The following is a 15,700-nucleotide window of genomic DNA, read 5'->3' on the forward strand; positions in this document are numbered from 1 at the left end:
GGATCGAGTGTAATGGGTATACTATTTTTAGGAATGACAGAAGAGATAGGAGAGGAGTGCTACTAATGATATCAGATGACTTAAGTCAAGTTAAGCAGAAACGCAAGAAAACAATGATGGTAACAATGTCCCATGTAGCAGTCAGTTTGAGTCTATCTGGTGTGAAGTGGAGGTTAACAGAATGAAATATATGGTGAGGTGTTCCCACAGTCCTGGCAGCTCAGTTGCAGGGGACAAAGAAATGCATCGTCAATTTAGCTTTATGGATATAAAATTTCTCTTCTACCCATTCAATATTTGGACTTTAATTGTCCAAATATTGAATGGGTAGAAGAGAAATTTCATGATAAGAATGAAGAGGAATTTACCAAATTGTTGCAAGAGAACTTTCTCGAGCAGCACATGAAAGAAGGAACTCGAGGTCAAAGAGTGCTAGATTTGTTCATAGCATCAGAAAGGGGTCTCTGTTAAGGATGTGACTATTTTACCACTATTTGGTGTCAGTGATCATGCCATGCTTTCTTGGGAAATATCTAATTATATTGATGTTCCCATTAAAACAGGTTACATGCTGAACTATAAAGCTGGAAATTATGATCAACTTAGGAGAATACTATCTTTGCTCCCATATCAGTTACTCAGTTGGAGAAATGTAATGCATGGGAATCTTTGAAAAAAGTGCTTAAATCAGGTGGTATCTGAATATATTTGTAGTTTAGGAAGAATAAATAGGTTGGGAGTGAAATGGATGTGCAACTTTATTAAGCAAGAGATCCACAAGAAGATGATGGTGATGGTGTGGAAAGAATATTGTGAGAATAAGAGTGAGAGGAGTTATGAAATCGGAGTATGAAAAGAAATTAGCTATGCAAGCTACAGGCAATTCAAAAGAATTCTATCATTATGCCACAAGCAAAAGAAAGAATGAATTGCTGAATGCAGGTTGTAATCTAGGGTCAGAAGCTAATGAGATTGTTCAATTAATGAGTGCTCACTTTGCTAAGATATATCAACCAGGTGTACATGTAACATGGTGCACAGTGCTACTGCTACATCGGACGAAGAGTTAGAGGTGCATGAAAATGAGGTTGAAGAGCTATTACATAACCTGGATAAGAATTTGTCTATAGGGACAGATAGAACATCATCACGTTTGCTAAAGGAATGTTCAACCGAATTGGCTAAGACCTTTCACATGTTTGTATTACTTGAGTCTCAGCTCAGGATTGATACCATAGGAATGGAAGCAATGAATAATAGTTCCATTGTACAAGGGTGGTGCAAAAACTGATGTGTCTAACTACCGACCTATCAATATCTCTTGTGTGGTAATGAAGATTTTAGAGAAGTTGGTAAGAACTTGCATATAGAAATGGGTAGACAAAGAAGGTATATTCTGCAAGGTGTAGCATGTGTTTACTAAAGGAATGTTGCGATGTTTTAGCAATTTGCTCAAATTTTATTACAGTGTTACAGGCGAGTTGGATAAAGAGAATGGATATTCTCTTTATCCATCTCGATTATTCTCTTTATCTTAGCCAGCCAGGCTGGCCGAGTGGTTAGCGTATCCACTCTCCAGCCAAAGGGCTGCGGGTTCGAATCCCACCGTAGGCATGGATGTTTGTGATTGTCTGTGGAAATAGTAGTGATGGTGGTCGGCGATAGATGGAGTTGGTGTAGTTGCGGTCAGTTGGTGGATTGAGCGGTGGAGACAAAGTTATAGGGCAGGTGTCCTCCCTCGATGAGTCTTTGGACTCCCTGGAGGTGTCAAATAATAATAAATAATAATATACTATGATAATGTTGCATTTTGCTAATGCATTTGATAGGATACCACATGAAAGGCTGTTGCATAAACTGGAGAATATGGGATTGGAATATAAACTCTTGACTTGGATCAGTGGATGGTTGATAAAAGATATCAAAAACTAGTACATAGTGAGTGTGAATCTGCCAGAGTTAAGATGGCCAGTGGTGTACCTCAAGGTTCAGTCCTTGGGCCATTGTTGTTCAATCCATACATTAATGACATTGTGAAGGGTCTAACAAGAGATGTGCAGTTGTTTGCCGATGAAGCAAAGATAGACAGGGCAATCAGGGATGCTACTGATAGTGAGCACTTACAAAATGATTTGAACAGGCTGGAAATTTGGGCAAATGAAAATGGCTATCAGTTTAATGTTAGTAAGTGTCAAGTTATGCAATTTGTCATGATGAGATTTCCAGCAGCATATTATATTAGTGGGATTATGCTACAAGAAACTAGTGAGGCTATTGGTGTTGGTGTAATAGTGGATAAGAATTTGAAGTTCAAAGGTCACATAGCAAAAGTTGCAAATACAACTCAGAGGATAATTGTTGAAGCGAACCTTGACATCTGAGGATAGGGAAGTCATTTTGCCTCTTGACAAGGCCTTGATACAACTGCACTTGGATTATTATGCACAAATTTTGTCTTTCTGATTATAAGGGGATTAAGAAGCTGTGGGAGAAAGGGTGTAAAGAAAAGATTGTATCTGTATTATGGGATTTAGATTGAGGACAGATTGTATGTGGATTACAGACTGGTTAACAGGAGAAAGAAGGGTGATATTATAGAGGTCGATAAACTTTTGAATAGGTGTTATAGGATATCATCTGATGAAATTTTTTATATGGAAGGTGGGGAGAAAACAGGGGCATCCATGGAAGTTAAGTTTGTTTGCAGTCAAGGAAGGGATAAGAGCTAGGTTTTTCTTTCACAGAGCAGTGAGTGGAATAGTTTGCCTTTAGGGATAATGAATGCATCTCGTGTGAATGAATTTAAGGGAATGTATGACAGTTGGTTTGAGTGATTTATAGCCTTTCTCAAAGAGTCCTTTACTCCTTGGAGGTCTCAGATAATAATACTAATAATTTAAATTTCAATGCAGGATTCTAATAAAATAATTAATATATTTATTTACTTAATTTCTGATGATATTCAGGTTTTCTACTCAGCATCTTTATAGAAAAGTTTGCCATAGTACACTAACAACAGCAATTAGTTATTAGTGGAAAATAGGTTAAAATTGTAATGGGCAACAAAAAGAACTAAAGCTCTAATTGGTTCCATCTGTTGTTGGATATAGACAGAAATAGATATAGAAAGAGGTTGACAAGTATTGATTTAACTTAAAATGACTCTTGGAATTTTGTTAAATAGACACCACCATGTTTGTGGTTTGGGCAATGTTTTAAAGCTGCTGCTAATTCCAAAAACAGTCACTGACCTATGATGACTACTGCATAGCAGTTTTGTTTTATTCCATCTAATTCTGTGTCAAGGGGTGTCCAAGATGTCTGCTAGTCCAGACTTGCCATAATGCTGTTTATTAGCCCTATTTTAGTCTTCTTTTCTTGCTAACACCAATTATGTTGACCTGGTACTTCTGTTCAGTTTTTCGTCAGTTCACCCGCTTTTCTGTTGGTACTTTTGTTAACTTCGCTGTTCACCTTGGTTCTCTGAAAATAGCTAGAAGTCTTGATGATGCCCTAGTTAACATGGCATTTCATCTTGTACCATGAAAACTAGAAAACTTTCCACTAAGAATATTTTGTCCCTAGCATTTTGTTATAGTGAGTTAGTTGACTGTTCTTAAGATATTTATATATCTTGATATGGTGTATAAAAATATTGTTGATAAAATTATGTTAAAACAATATCTTACTGTCAGACGAATATAGCAGCAGTGCTTGTAGTATTGCCATTGGTAGTTGACTAGTATGGCTATTAAGCTCAACTATGCCTCATGGGTCAGGTCATAGGTTGAAACCGCCTATCACTCAGCAGCATGAAGAATCAGCAAGATGTATGTACCTTTGGTAGTTATGTGTAGAGTGCCCTCATGTGATGAGTCCTTGGACACCTTGAAGGTGTCATGTAATAATAATTTTTACACCGCTGGAATTAAAATACCTGTGGACATTTTTCATACTGAGTGCATTGAAATAATTAAGTGGGAAATAAACTTCATCGCATCGCTAACAAACCTATCCAGTCCACCATTACTGAAAAAAAACTTCTCTTTGCTGTTTTTAATACCTGACTATCATGACATTATTTCATGCAGTCGCAATTAAGAGAATACAGTGTATTCTCAACTGTTATGGGAAAAATAAACAGCTAATGCACATGACAGAGAGATTTATATATATGTAGAGAAACATTGAAAAAATGGGAATGGATGGAAGGATATAAGGAGAGTTGGAAATAATTCCGTTTAAGAAATAAGGAATGAATGGCTGTATTTTGTGGATTGATTATAAGCTCCTATTGAGAAATTTATAATATATCTTCATTGTTGTGATTTTGGATTTCTTTGAGTGAAGATTAGATAAAAAGCTATTCTTTGTTTGTGTGAAACTGACAGTTGTCAAGTAAAAACACTGGAACATTCCATATGTGTTGTTTTTTGCTACAATACCTGATAGTTGAGTTTTGTGAAGAACACTGTTGATATTTTTGGTATACTTATTTTAAGTTGTATAGCTGAGAGGAGACTCCACATAGCCTTTAAAGGAATGCAGAGAACCGACCGGGCTTCTGACATAATGTTCAATTCTCACCTTCTCGTGGTGCACCCTGTTGGATATCTACCTGGATTCTGAACAAATGAGGATGAACTAGCAATTCGGGATTTAGCCGACCAAATTGTATTCTTATTGGCTTAAACCAATATACAAAATGATGGTACAGCATGACAAACTTTCATTCCGGCTGGGGCGTCAGCTGGTTAACAAGGCCCCTGTTGTTTTTGCCAGGGAACCTGGGCGAACTGCGAAAAGTCAGCTACTGGAACAATCCCTAAAACACACCCCAACTCAATATCACCAGAGTTGAAGATCAGTACTATCAACATAAGAAGCCTGAATGGCAAAGAAATGGAGTAAGGTGATTGAAACAAAAAAGACAAAAACTGGTGAGAGCTTTCTGAGCAATAAATACAAAATGTTATACTCAGGAAATGACAATCAAGGAAAAGGAGTAGCCATAGTATTCGACACTAAATACGAGGCTAATCTTCTTGAATGGCGGGCAGTCTCAAGTAGAGTGATATGGGCAAATATCAGAATGGGGAATTGGACAATCAGACTTATTTGTGCCTATGGTCCCACAGAAGGCTCTACTAACGTAGAAGTGGAAGAATTTTTTGAGGCTCTAGAGAAAGCTACTGAAAAAGGAAAAGTTGGTCCTTGTTCTAAATAGCAGAGTAGGAAGTGATTGTCAGACATACAAAAATATTTTGGGAAAATTTGGAGAAAAGAGCGAAGCTAATAATAATGGCAAATATCTGTTGGATTTCTGCTCAGGACACGGACTGGTTATTACTAACACCATGTTCCAACATAAAAATGTGCACAAATTCACATGGAGAGAAGAGGCAAGGAATAAGAAAAGTCTTATTGACTATGTTATTGTTGATAGTGATGTTTTCTCCCTGGTGCAGGACTCCAGAGTGTACAGAGGATTTGAAATTTGAAGCGATCACTATTTAGTCTTGAGCAGGATAAAATTGAATTTCATATTGAAAAGAATAACATGCAAGAAAGTTTTAAAGCGCATAAAAGTTGAGCAGCTCTCAGATGTGAACTGCAGACTAAAATACACTAAGATTATTGAAAAAAAAATGAAAGAGTTTGAGAACAGGAACCAAACCTCGAAGAAAACCCTGATTGATTCAGCCATAGAGGCATGTGGTGAGGTTGTCTGCAAGGATAGAAAAATCAGAACTCCATGGTGGACACAGAAAGTAAAAGAGGCAGTGAAGGAAAAGAAGAAAGCATATCAAAAGTTCCTGTCAAATAAGTCAGCTTGTGCTCTTAGAGAATACAGAGACAAATGTAAGAAAGCTAAACACTGTGTAAAACTATCTAAACAAAAGTCATGGGAGGACTTTGGCTAAAACATAGAAAATAAATATCACAAAGGTGGCAAAATATTCTGGAGGTTGTTGAAGAAGCTCCGAAATGGAGGAAAGAGTGCTGTAAAAGGAATTAGAGACGATAAAGGTGACATGAAAACAGGAGAAAAAGATATCCTTGAAGTATGGAGTAATTACTTCGAAAAATTGCTAAATGAAACAAGCAGTGATAGCACAGTAGTAAAAAAAACACTCAACAGGCATATATTTAGGAATAAATATCCATACTTGAAGTAGAAAAAGCTATCAAAGGCTTGAAATGGAAAGGCAGCAGGAGTAGATGATATTCGACCAGAAATGGTTAAGTATGGTGGTATAAAAGTCTTACAGTGGCTGCACTGCATAGTTCAGAAGGTGTGGACAGAGAGACGAATTCCTGATGATTGGAGTAGAGCTCTCATAGTACCCATATATATAAAAAGGGAAATAAATCTGAATGTGGGAATTACAGAGGTATTTCCCTACTGAGTGTTCCTGATAAAATATATGCTAGTATACTTGAGAAACGGCTGAGAAGGATTATGGAAGAGAAGCTTGGTGAAGAACAAGCTGGATTCAGGCCAAATTGAGGCTGTCAGGATCAGATTTTCACATTACGACAGATAGTTAAGAAATCATGGGAATATAACAAAGATCTGTATTTAATTTTTGTAGATCTGGAAAAGTCATATAACAAGGTGCCAAGAGAGAAGCTATTCGAAACGCTACAGTTATATGGTGGTGTCAATGGGCAATCAAGCAATACTTAGTCTTTATTTGAGTTGTAAGTCAGCAGTTAGAATTGAAGTACAGGAAGGTGCTTTAATGTTAAATCTGGTATCAGACAAGGATATTCATTATTCCCTCTGTTATTCATTATTTATATGGATCACATTATGAAGGAAAGTGGTATTAAACCTGATATCAAAATTGGAAATGTTAATCTCAGTTCTTTGTTTTATGCAGACGATGTTATACTTCTAAATAAATCCCCTACAAGTCTGCAAGATTCCCTGATTAAAGTGAATAACTGTTGTAATAGATATGGTATGAAGGTCAGCATTAAAAAGACAAAGACAATGAAAATACGCAGAAACATTGAAAATATCAACTGCATTGTGAATGGGGAACCTATTGAACAACTAAAACATTTCAGCTACTTAGGCAGAATTTTTAAATTAAATATGGAAATAGACAACAGAATCAATAAAGCTGATATGGTAGGAAGTCAACTGAATAAATTTATATGGAATAAGAGAGAAATTAGACAAAACACTAAATTAGCTGTATACAAGACAGTATTCAAGCCAATTTTAAAAACCCATGGGTCAGAAGTAAAACACTTGATCAAAGACTAGAGCTCACAGATATGAGATTCCTCAGAAAGATTAGGGGCATGAACAGATGGCATCAATGGCAATATCATATTAAAAATGAGGATATTAGGAAAGAACTTGACATTTTCAGCATTCAGGAATGCGTTTGCAGAGCTAATCTCAGGTGATATGGTCAATTAAACAGAATGGGAGAGAAAAGATTAGCAAAACAAGTGTTCTCTGTCAGGTTGGTAGGGTAAAGACCCAGAGGAAGATCAAGATATAAGTGGATTGATACTGTAAAAAAGTGTGCCTTAGAAGATAGAAATATAAGATCTGATAATATTGGAGTCTTGATAGGTAACAGACTGATTTGGAGGAAAATTGTAGATAGGAAGGTAGTAATGATGTAATTTTTCATGTAGTTCTATCATATTCTGTACACCTCTTGAGGATATATATCAGGAATTTGATGATGATGACTGTTTTTGAGTGACTTTGACAAAATTAAATGCAAGAAAAGTATAGGACAGGTTTGCAGTAGCCTTAGGATATGGGCTGATAGCAGTTTTTTAAATATACTGATGAGTTCCATATGATGACTGGAGATTAATTAGAAACCTGACTTTAGAAATATTAATCCATGCCACTACTTCCAAAGTTATCATTCACTGCAAATTATCTATCATCTCAGTGCTTCTTTGCATATGATCATTGTTTTATTTGTAGTAATTTACTGGCCAGTTTTTTCTTATTTTCACATCTGTGCCCAGATATATTTTTTGTTAAGTTTGTGCCATATAATGTTTCTATCTTTTTTGGCTGCAAACAATTGTTCAGTAATGCTAACAGAAATGTTGTACTTTTTACTTAATACTGAAAAAGAAAATATATATGTTGAGTCACATCAGAAATTCTACAAGTTGGCAACTTTTTTTGCCTGGTGACTACGGGTGTACGGTAGTAGGATTTCAAGTGTTCATGTTCACAGTAGAGTTTAAATGTTTAAGTGATAAGCAGGCTGAAAATAAATCTTTCACATAATATTGAACCTCAGTGTAGAAAAATAATGACAATTGAGTGGCTGAAGTCTGATAAAGCATAAACATAATTTCCACTCTTCTCACAAATATAGTTTGTAATTAATGTAATCACTCTTTGTGATTACATTAATCATTACCCAACCCATATTGACTACTTTCCTGAGAGGATAGTACAGATTCCGATAGATTGATATTCTAGTAATTATTATTAACATTAAAATTTAAAGTCCTACAACAAATGTTGCTAATATATTTTCTTGTGCACCGTAGATTCAGATTTTACAATTAAGTCACACTGTAACAAACTCTTAGGGAACACATGAATAGTTTGCTAAAGTGAATTTTCTTTAAAATGGTATTGTACCATTTGAGCTTCTGTTGGGACTTTGAGCAGTTTGTGAGTTGACTATCACTATTTCAAATTTCTATTTGTGCACTAATATTTGTCAGTTAACTTTTTGCATATGTATTTGATAACCTGTTATATTCAAGCATAATGAAATATGATTTTTTTTTTTAATGGAAAAAAATTCATATAAAAATTGATTTTGGTGTAAAATATTTTATCAAGACATTGCCAAGAAATTGTTGCTAATATAGATTTCTTGTTCTTTTGCAGAATACATCAGTCACTGATGCTATTCAGAAGGTAACGGACTCTTTTAAGTGCAAACCTGTTGAAGGTAAGAACTGGAAGATTGTAGGAATTGTTGTTAATTTTATACCTTGGCTTTCAGATGTACAAAATCAAGAGATTTTTAAGTAATTCTTAAGACTATCTTTCAATAAATCTTGTAGATAGATATGATATATATATATATATTTTTTTTCCCATAAACACCGAGCATTCTTTGCTTCATCTCATTCTGATGTTTCAGGTTCGTAGATTCACTGGATCACTCCTTGATCCTCGCTGATTTTAAAATTATTTCTTGTCTCTGAGTAGAATGTAATTGTAAGGAATTATTTAAAATGAGATGTGAATATGATTTATGCAGTTTCAAGAAACAGTAATAGCTGAGAGTTTGATCGAAGATTCCATCTCTTGATGCAGAAGTAAAGTTAGTTATTCGCATGAGATCCCTCCACCATCCCTTAGGACCGATTGAGCGTGCTCTCCTAATGGGGGGGGGGTTAAATATGCACTTTATTAGTGTAGATCTGTGTGTGTGTGTGTGTGTTCATCTGTTCTGAGTTTCCAGGTGTAAAAAAACCCTCTACCTCTATATGAAACTGGCTAACTCACCTCTAGTTGAAAGAGACCAGATAAAGGTTCCTCACATCATGGATGGGAATTGAACCAGGGTCTTTTTCGACTAAAGGGCTTCATCTATACCGACTGAGCTATGGAGGCTCTCTAGGAGTAAAGTGAGAAACTGGCATTTTTCCAAACATTTGACAAGAAAGCAGTTTGTGCAATCAGTAAATATTAATAATATTTACTGATTCACAAGTAAATATTACTGTATAAACAACCACAGACTTTTCTTGGCAATACTTTCTGCTCCCCCCCCCCCATTTCATCTGTGACTTAAGGTGCTTATCAATTTTAAAAAGAGGGCTTGCAAAAACATTGAAGGTGGTGTCTGTGTTCCCTATAAAATTTGTGATAAAAAATGCTGATGATGTTATTAGCATTGAGCAATAAGTACAGTTGATGAGACTTAACTTTTCACATTATGCTGTGCCAATTATAATAAGTACTATTATTTAAATTAAGGGGATATTTAATCCCACATTATTTCAAAGCCGAATAAGAAACTAAGATAGAAATCAAAAAGTTTCTTGCCGGATATAGCAAGCTATAAAAGTTCGGCGAGTCCAAACGTAAGCAAATACCTGGGTAGTACAATACCGGGCAACTCGTAGTAAAGGTGGTAAAGCTAGGATCACTATTCTTAGTATTAACCTTAATGTAAAACTCACCCCCTAGGAGATGTTGTTGTTTTACATTAAGGGAGATAGGTCACTACCCAGACCGGTTTCAACCTTTATTGAGGTCTCATCAGTGAGTAGGTAGATTTCTATCTTAGAGTTTCTTATTCGGCTTTGAAATAATGTGGGATTAAATATCCCCTTAATTTAAATAATTTTTACATCGCCAAAGTGAAGTCTTTTGGCTCTTTATTTCATTAATTTATTTTTGCACCTCTTTAACAACTCGTACTGTAACGTGTTAAAGCTATTATCACTACAGTCTTCGTATTTGTTGGTCTACCTACTCACTGATGAGACCTCAATAAAGGTTGAAACCAGTCTGGGTAGTGACCTATCTCCCTTAATGTAAAACAACATGCATCTCCTAGGGGATGAGTTTTACATTAGGGTTAATACTAAGAATAGTGATCCTAGCTTTATCCACCTTTACTACAAGTTGCCTGGTATTGTACTACCCAGATATTTCGCTTATGCTTGGACTCGCCGAACTTTTATAGCTTGCTATATTCGGCCTGAAACTCTTTGATTTATATCTTAGAGCTTCTTATTCGGCCTTGAAATAATGTGGGATTAAATATCCACTTAATTTAAATAATTTTTGCATCGCCGAAGTGAAGCCTTTTGGCTCTTTATTTCATTAATAATAAGTACTGAATTCTCAGTAAGATCGATACATAATCAGTGCCTGTTGCTACCTAATTTTAAGTGCAAACAGTAAGCCTTAAGCTTTGCAAAGCTTAAGGCTGAACCAAATAAATTTCTGTTTTTGTATGCATTATTGAAAAGACTTGTGGAAAAGTTAATAAATTATATTTTGGGATTCTGCAAAAGTAGTAATAAATTATTCAGTAAAATAATCCACAGTGGTAGAAAAATCTCTTGGAGTATTAGCAGTCATTGGTATAGGATTCAGGTTGATTTCACACCTTTTCCCCCTCTAAGATTTTGGTCCCTGACAACTTTTTTTATATTCTGCAATTTTAAAAATATTGCCTGAAGGTACAAAAAACATTTTTTATGTATAGTCATGCTGTTTTTGAGTAGTTCAGTAGATAACAATACCCTTTTGTTGGAAAGACCTGGATGTTAATATTAATGCGGTGTAGGATGTGATTTTTCTACTGAAGAGTAGTCAGCTGGCACTGGTTTATTAAAATGGAAATAAAATTATGGAGGAATTGCTTACTATTTCTACTAAGATATATTCAGCAATGGTTGGGAAGGTTAACATAAACATAGAAAGTAAAATAAGAGTGACTTTAGATGAAATAAGTACCTGCTTTATTTCACTTAAAGACAGGAGTCAAGAAAAAAAATCATGGAGACTTTAAACACATTTAGTTCTACTTCATATGTTTTATGTTACAATCGCTGTCTTTTCATTCCCCATAAAGGAATAAATAACACTTTTAGCCTGAATTTTTTTGATAATAAGCAAACAATGGGGTCACCACCTGCATCGTTGCTAAGATTGAGAGCATTCCAGTGACATCCTAGATAAGAAATGATGTTATATCACTTATTTGTATGCATTCATGTATCTTCTGTGGTTGTTCTTAGATCAGAGATGAAAAATTTCTACTACCTAAATGCTTCTGTGAAAGGGAGAAATCATACTTGAACCAGATATCTGGAAACTGGAATTTAACCTCTTGTTCTCTCCATTTAAAGAGAATTCTGAAGCATTTTGAACTTATTAAAATATCTTCTCCTTTGATCCATCCGTATATATCTTTCATTATATGCTATGTTACTAAAGGCAATGAGATTCTAGAAAATATTCCAACAAAATACATATATTTTTAATACAGAGTACATTCAACTTTTATAAACTTCATCAGAACTACTCCAGTATTCTTTGTGCAGAATATCATTTAATGCAATGGCTGACAGTGGTTTCCAGACATAATTTCTTAAATGATAATATGTTCATTTGGATTAAGAACTAGCCAGTCTACTGGCATTGCATTTGTTCATACTAAATCCTCTCTTTCTCTCTCACCAAAATTTTTGAAAATGTCCACTGGCTGCATTTTCTGTCATGTCACAGTATTGCCTCTCAAGTTTGCTTACACTTGGAAAAAGGATAAAACCAAGAATATAATTTCTTGGCGTCCTTAATTTATAATATAACCAAGTGGAAGAACTTTCAACAGGCATTACTCTGTGTGTTGAGGCTTAAGTGCACCCTGTATGGGCGTACCACCTAGATAGGACTTTAGTTTCACTCACGTTTTACTTATTATTGCATTGTGTTTGTGTGTGTTGTTACAAAAAGTTATTTGTAATCCCTGAAGATGTCTCTGTGATTGAGATGAAATATTGGAAGCATTAAAATTAGTTTTAATCCTTTTTCAGTGTTGATAATATTCCATTAAACCTCCAACATGGAGGCATTACTCTGTTGAGAAAAATTAGTGGTTCCAATATAATACCATAAAAAATATTTCAACTTGAACTTCCACGATGTGTTCCGCTTATTGCAAAACATAATTCCATTGGAAGTATTCTTAGAAATATCACTAGCATTCTATATTGCTGTATTAAATAACTTTCAGTTGTCAAGATTCATCTTGAGTGTAGTCAGTGAGCAAATCTCAAATGCTATCTAGCTGCCTCCAGATTAAAATCACAAATGAAATGTTTTCAAGTATTACAAGGCATATTTGAGTAATTGGCTCAGTTGGCCTTTCAAACACTTTTGAACCACCTTTCAAGTGGTTAGGTAGCATTTGTTATCTTTTATGTGAATTTTCTGCATGTTTTAAGGAGACCATATCTGACTTGAATGAATAGCTACCTTGAGATATTTCATTAGTCTTGATCCACATGACTTCTGATGCCTATTTGAGTGCATTTTGTTGTTTCATTTGACATTTTTTGTTTACACAGCTTAATTGCAAAGTGCTTTCACAAATGAATTAGTCATTTGTGAAGCATTATCTCTCTCTCTCTCTCTCTCTCATCCCTTCATAAGCCACATTCATTGATTTGAAGAGCAGTTTGTAACACACTGGTGATTTTTGTGTTAAAGAGAGTGATGTATGCAAAAAGGGTGTTAGTATTTTATATTTTGAGGATTAGTTTGATCAGTTTCTAATATGATTTATAAGATAGAGAAAACTGAATATTTTTATAAGACTATGCTGAGAATAATTACCTAGCATAATTTATTTCCTTAGGATTATAGATACATTAATTTCTACCAAGAAATTTTTGCTGTCACTCAAGGTTTATGAAGAGAAATCTGATCTTATCTGAAGAGTTGGTATATTAGTTGTAAAGAGAGGTATTTCTTACAAGAAAAGACAGAGCATTGTTTAGGTAGCATTGAAATTGAGGATGTTTTGTCTTGCACTACTGAAATATATCAAGAAGAACAGTATTTAATGATGGATATAGATTTGAAACCTTTGAATAATATTTGTATATATTAACAATTTACTGATATGTACTCTCAAGGGATGTACAGGATACTGTGAGTATCCATGTGATTAAGATTGTGTTATTACTACACTCCTATCAAAAATTTTCCTCCAAATTAGTCCTACTTGTCTGCACTCTAGTGATGTTGTATCTAATATTTCGGTCTTACTGCTTTGCTAAGTAAATTGGTCTGCCTAGATCAGTGATGGCGAACCTTTTTACCCAAGTGTGTCAAACATCATTTTTTTTTAAAATATTGACGTTGCTGATGTGCCACTTACATACATGCATTATAAATTAAACTACATAATCATAGATGGTGACTTATACATATCATCATCATATTTCTGCCATGTACCCTCAAGGGGTGTACAGGATATGATAGTACTACATGAAAAAATTACATCATTACTAACTTCCTATCTACAATTTTCCTCCAAATCAGTCTGTTACTTGTCAAGACTCCAACATTATCAGATCTTATATTTCTATCGTCTAAGGCACTTTGTACCGTATCAATCCACCTATATCATGGTCTTCCTCTGGGTCGTTTTCCTGCCAACCTGGCAGAGAACACTTGTTTTGCTAATCTTTCCTCTCCCATTCTATTTAAGCGACCATACCACCTGAGATTAGCTATGCTAATGCATTCCTGGATGCTGACAATGTCAAGTTCTTTCCTAATATCCTCATTTTTAATATGATATTGCCATTGATGCCATCTGTTCACGCCTCTAATCTTTCTCAGGACTCTCATATCTGCGGCCTCTAGTCTTTGATCAAGTGTTTTACTTCTGACCCAGCTCTCAGATCCATAAGTTAAAACTGGTTTGAACACTGTCTTGTATACAGCTAATTTAGTGTTCCGACTAATTTCTCTCTTATTCCATATGAATTTATTCAATTGACTTCCCACCATACCAGCTTTGCTGATTCTGTTGTCTATTTCTATATTTAATTTACCATCTTCAGTAAAAATTGTGCCTAAGTAGCTGAAATGTTTTACTTGTTCCACGGGTTCTCCATTCACGACACAGTTGACATTTTCAACGATTCTGCCTATTTTCATTGTCTTTGTCTTTTTATTGCTGACTTTCATACCATATCTATTACAGCTATTCAATTTAGTCAGAGAATCTTGCAGACTTGTAGCTGATTTGTTTAGAAGTATAATATCATCTGCATAAAGCAAAGAGCTGACATTAACATCTCCAATTTTGATATCAGGTTTAATACCACTTTCCTTCATAATGTGATCCATATAGATAATGAATAAGAGAGAGGATAATGTACATCCCCGTCTGACACCAGATTTAACATTAAACCATCTTCCTGTACTTCCTTCAATTCTAACTGCTGACATACAACTCAAATAAAGACTAAGTATTGCTTGATATAATGCCCCATTGACACCATATAACAGCAGCGTATTGAATAGCTTCTCTCTTGGCACCTTGTCATATGCCTTTTCCAGATCGACAAAACTTAAATACAGATCTTTGTTATATTCCCATGCTTTCTCGACTATTTGTCGTAAAGTGAAGATCTGATCCTGACAGCCTCTATTTGGCCTGAATCCAGCTTGTTCTTCACCAAGCTTTTCTTCCACAATTCTTCTCAACCGTTGCACAAGTATACTTGCATAGATCTTGCCAGGAACACTCAGTAGGGAAATACCTCTGTAATTCTCACATTCAGTTTTATTTCCCTTTTTATATATGGGTACTATGAGAGCTCTACTCCAGTCATCGGGAATTCGTCCCTCTGTACAGGCTTTCTGAACTATGCAGTGCAGCCACTGTAAGACTTTTATACCACCATACTTCAGCATTTCTGGTCAATATCATCTACTCCTGCTGCCTTCCCACATTTCAAGCCTTTAATGGGTTTTTCTACTTCAAGTATGGATATGTATTCCTGACTGCACTGGTCAGTGTTTTTTATCACTGTGCTGTCATCACTGCTTGTTTCATTTAGCAGTTTTTCAAAGTAATTACTCCATACTTCAAGGATATCTTTTTCTCCTGTTTTCATGTCACCTTTATCATCTCTAACT

At 35.1% G+C, this 15,700-nt stretch overlaps 1 protein-coding gene across 1 annotated transcript in view; it reads left to right on the forward strand.

The window, feature by feature from the left end:
- The window catches only part of LOC150109377 (proliferation-associated protein 2G4), a 179,035-nt gene that overhangs the window by 82,691 nt on the left and 80,644 nt on the right, over positions 1–15,700 (forward strand). Inside the window, exon 6 of the mRNA XM_090407788.1 lies at positions 8,900–8,963. Within this exon, the coding sequence (XP_090263914.1) occupies positions 8,900–8,963 (64 nt within the window). The remainder of the gene's footprint in view (positions 1–8,899; positions 8,964–15,700) is intronic.

Source organism: Typopeltis vanoorti, chromosome 2 (assembly GCF_054136105.1).
Source record: "Typopeltis vanoorti isolate ZY-2024b chromosome 2, IOZ_Tvanoo_1.0, whole genome shotgun sequence".
In the NCBI taxonomy this organism is placed as follows: Eukaryota; Metazoa; Arthropoda; class Arachnida; order Uropygi; family Thelyphonidae; genus Typopeltis; species Typopeltis vanoorti.